The sequence below is a fragment of the Mandrillus leucophaeus genome, unplaced genomic scaffold (assembly GCF_000951045.1).
Source record: "Mandrillus leucophaeus isolate KB7577 unplaced genomic scaffold, Mleu.le_1.0 Scaffold1075, whole genome shotgun sequence".
In the NCBI taxonomy this organism is placed as follows: domain Eukaryota; kingdom Metazoa; phylum Chordata; class Mammalia; order Primates; family Cercopithecidae; genus Mandrillus; species Mandrillus leucophaeus.
Genome location: NW_012098932.1, coordinates 763717 through 769764, shown reverse-complemented (window position 1 = coordinate 769764; position 6048 = coordinate 763717). Strand labels below are relative to the sequence as shown.

The window sequence follows — 6048 nt, the reverse complement described above, 5'->3', positions numbered from 1 at the left end:
TATCTCACAATAAATTAAGGGACAAAAAGTCCTTCAAACAGAAAGGAACGGAATAAACGGAATAATTTTTAACTCTAACATTACTTTCTTTCAATTTTTACATAATTCTTATATCTGCGGCGAGTGAAAAGGCTAAAACAAAAGCAAAAGAGACCTCCGCTGCCCAGAACAAAGATGGCCGAGACGACTCCCAGGCCCACACGCAAAATGGACGCTGATTATGACGTTCCCGGCAACAATCCTCAACTGGCCCCGCCCCACCAATTTGGAACTCCGCCTCCGTAACCCGGAACCCCTCCTCCCCCACTGTGCCCGCGTTTCCGACAGAGGCCTGCCAGTGATTGGCTACTCGTACTATTTACCTCCTCTCGATGTTGCGTCATGCAGTGCGCTGGCGGAACTGTGCGCTTTCAGACCGTAAGGAGCGTGCTGGGGGCCCGGAAGGGAAACTACGCAGCGAAGGTGACCGGGGACCAAGGTAATGCTCCGGCTGGCTGGCGGGCGCCCGGGATCCCCGGTGCTCCTGACAGCCGCCCTCACGGGACCGCTGGGTGCGGAGGGAAGGGCTGGTAGCAGCGGTGCTGCTGGGTGCGTCAGGGCCGGCCTGCGCGTTGGGGTCGCAGTCCTGTGGGTGACCCAGTGGAGAGGGCGGCGGCCACAAGGTCCTGCTGAGGCGCGCAAGGGCTATTCTAGCTGTGCTTCTGTCCCGGGGCAACAAGGTGCTGAGTCATCCTTGCGGCCAGGCTGTGCAGCCGCTGCGCTGGTAGCGGCACCTGGGGCGCGGACAGAGGTGTTGTGGGTTGACGTGGAGGTTTGCTGCCAGGTTCTCATCCGAATCTAGCGGGCTGGGTGAACTTTCTCGGGGACCAGGCACCCAAACTCATCCAATGCTCACGGAGGCATAAGCCCTTGGATTAGGGTCAGTAGTATTTTCCCCATTTTGTAGCAAAGACATCTGAGTCTTAGAGATCCACACCCCTCACAAGGTCAATTCTAACGTGTCAGAAGTGGGATTCCCACTCTGGGCTGTTAGGCCACATGGAGGTCACTCTGAGCTGGACCTCTTCAGCCCCACCCAGTGGACTGAGTACTGAGAAAGATACAGGACAGCCGTAGGTTGAGATGATGTAATGGCACGAAAGTTCCAGAAGCGCTGGGTGTTTTCCCAAAGGCCAGGTGCCGAGTATTAAGATCCTTCAGTTCAGTTGCAGAGCTCGGAGGACGCTCGGGTATCTTAAAACAATAGTTCTTAGCTTTTGGAGTGTTCGTTAAAACACATATCCTTGGTCCTATTCCTAGAGCTAGAATCATTAGGAGCAAAGAAAGACGCAGGAGCCTACATTTTAAGATACGTCTGGGTCACTTTCAAGCAGGTAGTCCAAGGGTCAACGCTGTAGTCTGAACACTAGGAATCGTTATGTTACAGATGGGGAAATGGACCCAGAAGGATATCACTTGCCTGAAATTCACTACAAATCATTGGCAGAGATGGGCTGGTAGCCCCAGTTGGTTTGCACTTGTCATTTCATTCTGACCTATCATAGTCACCTCACTGTAGCATTACAGAAGCGCTATCCGCTGACTTCTGGTTGACCACCCATCTAGTATAATGTGCCCTGGAGCTAAGATAATCCAGTTTTTAGCATGCTTTTCTTTTGAAGACACCATTGAGGGAGTCTAATGTAAGGGAAACCTAGTTGGTAACCGATTTTACTTTGAAAGACTAAATGTCCTTTACGCATTATAGTAGGACATATAGAATAGGTTAACTTAGAATATTTTTATATCTTATGTTGAAGGAAAGTATTATTTGGTATGATTAGCTGAAATTCATATAGTTGGCTTCTTTTAATATGTTTTAGCTTTGTAATGCAGAAGAGCTATTCATGTCTCTTTAGATGACACTATTTCTCTGACCAAAAGTTATGTAGATTCTTTTAAATTTTCCCACTGGATACTGGTATGAATCTTAAGCCAAAACTACATTTGTAAAAGCCAACATAGACCCGGGTGTAATCACATCCAGTTAACAACCATTCTGTGTTACACGTAATTTTTGCAATCATCTATTTTATTATTGGTCAAACTGGGACTTAAACATAATTTGTTCCTCCATCCTCAGCTGTGTTCTCTGGGATGGGTTTCTTGCATTACCAAGGGATGATTGGGCAAAGAATTCATCGCTGAAAATTAAAAAGGTGGCTGTATTTCCTTTTCTACTAAAAAATAGTTTGTTCCTTCTTGACTCTGACTGTCATATGTCGTTCTCTTAATTGGTTAGTGGATTGTTTTGTTTATGTTCTTTTTGTTGTTTTTGCCTTTTTTTACTAGCATTTCAGATCTGCTTGGTAGACCTGGTGCACCACCACCATGTTGGCTGCAAGGCTTGTGTGTCTCCGGACACTACCTTCTAGGGTTTTCCACCCAGCTTTCACCAAGGCCTCGCCTGTTGTGAAGAATTCCATCACGAAGAATCAATGGCTGTTAACACCCAGCAGGGTAAAGATAATCTGAATGTTTTTATATTGCTGCTTTTTCCATTTGTGCCCTTTCTTTTTGGCAGAGTGTGGCTGCTCTGCCTTTAGTGTGTTATACGTCAATTGGCCCTGATAATATCCCTGTCAGCTCTTTCTCCCCATTAGTTTGTATCATTCTGGTCCCTCCTTATCCCATATGAAAAAGAAAATGAATTTCTGTAACTTTGCTTTTGCTTACAGCTTCTGGAGTTTCTGATTTAGAAAATTTAGAGTACATTGTGAGGGATTGAGAGTTATGTGGTGTAACGGAGATCCTGGAGCACATAGTCAGAAGTTTAAGAACCCAGGGATATTACCAGTTGGCCAATAGCTTATTAATAAATTATTAAAGAAATTATCTCTTTAGAGATTGATAATATCTGTCAGATTAGATGAAGGGATGGCCTACCCCTCCATACCTGTGGACGTTTCTCGTTAGGTGGAACGAGAGACTTGAGAAAAGAAATGAGACACAGAGACAAAGTAGAGAGAAAGAAAAAATGGGCCCAGGGGACCGGCACTCAGCATACAGAGGACCCACACCGGCACTGGTCTGAGTTCCCTAGTATTTGTTGATAATTATCTTTACCATCTTAAAGATAAGGGAGTGGCAGGATAATAGGATCGTTATAGGGAGAAAATCAGCAGTAAGACATGAATAAAGATCTCTGTGACATGAATAAGTTTAAAGGAAACTGCTCTGCCTTGATATGCATATGCAAACATCTCCATAAACCTTTTAGCAGCATTGCACCAGCAAGTCCCACCTTTTGCCCTAAGGCGGTTTTCTCCTATCTCAGTAAACAGAGCATATAATGGGATTTTACACCAAGATGTTCCATTGCCCAGGGATGGGCAGGAGACAGATGCTTTTCTCTATCTCAACTCCAACAACCGCCAAGAGGCCTTCTTTCCTCTTGTACTAGTCCTCCTCAGCACAGACCCTTCACGGGTGTCAGGCTGGGAGACGATCAGGTCTTTCCCTTCCCACGAGGCCGTATTTCAGACTATCACATGGGGAGAAACCTTGGACAATACCTAGCTTTCTTAGGCAGAGGTTCCTGCGACCTCTGGCAGTGTGCCTGTCCCTGGGTACTTGAGATTAAGAGAATGGTGATGACTTTTAACCAGCAAGCTGCCTTCAGGCACTTGTTTAACAAGGCACATCCTGCACAGCCCAAAATCCGTTAAACCTTGAGTCATCACAGCACATGCCTCTTGCAAGGACAAGGTTGAGGGTAGGGTCACAGATTAACAGCATCTCAAATGCAGAACAAAATGGAGTCTCTTATGTCTACTACTTTCTATATAGACACAGTAACAGTCTGATCTTTCTTTTTTCCCCCCATATTAGAAAGAAACCCATCTTTATAATAGATTTATGTTCTAGCATTCAAATTATAAGGTTTAAAGTGAGGTAATGAGGACAATATACAGAAGCTAGAAGGAGACTTTTTCTCTTTTAAATTAACTGTTCCGCTGTTGAAAAAGAGCCAAAATGGAGGTAGTAGTGTTTCTTCCTCTTGGCTTTGTGTTAAGGAAAGATGCCTTTCTTGAGTACATATCCCAGATGACGAAATATAGCTAATAATGCTTATAGAATGAATTTCTTAAAAATGCTAATAGATTCTCATCTTGATATTTGGTTAGGATTTAAAATAAATAATTCTAGGTATGTAAATCTATAGCTTGTAAAAGAAACAGTTTTTCTGAAATTGAAACTAAGAAGAATATAATGAATTACTACCAAAGGTGGAGCCCAGGAAAGGTATACATTTACTTATTTAGTTTTGCATTTAGTTTTTTAAGTTGGCTAATAAATTTTCATAGTGAAGTTACGTATATAGAAAGTACCAACTTTCTTTAACTAGAGTTTTCTAATGTAAAGAGATCTTGCATTTTATTTTATTGATGTCTGTTTTCATGTGGGTGGTCCATGTCTTTGTTTGCATGTGTGTCAGGAATATGCCACCAAAACAAGAATTGGGATCCGGCGTGGGAGAACTGGTCAAGAACTCAAAGAGGCAGCATTTGAACCATCAATGGAAAAAATATTTAAAAGTAGGTGGCTGTCTTATTTTTTAACCTAGAATCTATGGATATGTTTTAAGAGGTCCATGAACAACTTCCTAAAAACATATGTGTATTTGTGCATTTTCTGGGAAGACCACATCATTATTCTGAGATCTGACAATCCAGCAAAGTTTGGTACTTTGCACTGGATTCAGTGGTTATCAGTCATACTTATTCCAGTGGAAATTTTACTTTCCCTTTTTTTAAAGAAAAGGATTATTAATATGCCATAGTCCAAAAGGTATAGTCTGTTGAGAAAGTTCATTTTAAGTGTGTAGAATCCTCATTCAAGCATATAATATTTGTATATGTTTCAGATTAGGAATAAATCGCGAACACATAGATGTTAGTAAAAGCCTAGCTGTCCAAGAAGAGTCCTTTAACTGACTGCTCACATAGGGCCTCAGGAGGCAGTACTTTAACGTATTGCCAGCTTGGTTCAGTTTGGATATCAGCTTCGCAAGTTCAGAAACTAGATTGTTAATCATCCTAAAGCTATTCAAAGAATACCACTGCTCCTTAATAATCTTACAAAATGTCTTTACAATGGGAGAGAGCCCTAATCAGTATCCTTCAGGTCATTTCTTTCTGATTTGACCCTAGAGACCAAATCATGCAAATTATGTAGTGACAGCCTGGTATAATATTCTTAGTAAACGAATTAGACTAAAAGAATAAGATGCACTTTATGAATACCTCTGTTGAGTTAGAGTTGATAAGTTAGTTGTCTGTCAGTACCCTAAAACAGGAGCCTCCTCTCATTTGATTCTGCTGCATAAACACTGATTATATTTTCTTTCTGTTTTTTCTTGATTTCCATGTAAAGCATCATTTGTGTTAATACCAGACAGTGTGGTATGACTGTTAACATTTCCTTCTCATTTTTTACTCTCCATGAATGTCATGTGAATATATTTCAGCCTCTTATTAGTAAAATAGTGTGTGTCACAGAAGTAGCTCCACATCTACAGACATACTGCCCCCTCAAATATTGTTGGAGTGAGGTTGAAGATTCACCAAGTCTGATTCTTTCTTTTTGGTACTGATTTTTATACCTTTGTTTCAGGAGTGTTTTTTTTCTACTGGTTACCTAACATTGAGGCAGTTTCTGTGCCCCATATGCACTGATTATGGCTGTTATTAAATATGATACATTATTTGATTCCCTTCATAAATATTGTGAAGGCTTTGTCCAGATGTGCCAGTACTAACCTGCATTTCCTTCTGTGTTCTGCAGTTGATCAGATGGGAAGATGGTTTGTTGCTGGAGGGGCTGCTGTTGGTCTTGGAGCATTGTGCTACTATGGGTTGGGACTGTCTAATGAGATAGGAGCTATTGAAAAGGCTGTGTAAGTAAATTGTTTTAAGTAAATTGTTCCTAAACAACTCCAACCTCAAAACAAAAATTCCAGTTTTCTTTTCATTCCTATCTTTAGTCACTTTGGAATGTTTTGTGTCC

General features: G+C 41.8%; 1 protein-coding gene across 2 annotated transcripts in view; it reads left to right on the top strand.

Moving 5' to 3' along the window:
• The first annotated feature begins 273 nt into the window (after window positions 1-273).
• GHITM (growth hormone inducible transmembrane protein) overlaps window positions 274-6048 on the top strand; it is a 15612-nt gene continuing 9837 nt past the window's right edge. Inside the window, exons 1-5 of one of the 2 annotated variants that reach the window (XM_011985890.1) lie at window positions 447-478; window positions 1300-1369; window positions 2332-2499; window positions 4478-4577; window positions 5827-5938. In XM_011985890.1, the coding sequence (XP_011841280.1) occupies window positions 2371-2499; window positions 4478-4577; window positions 5827-5938 (341 nt within the window). In that variant the 5' untranslated portion in view covers window positions 447-478; window positions 1300-1369; window positions 2332-2370. Of the gene's footprint in view, window positions 479-1299; window positions 1370-2331; window positions 2500-4477; window positions 4578-5826; window positions 5939-6048 lie in introns of both variants that reach the window. The other variant, XM_011985881.1, reaches the window with a different exon arrangement.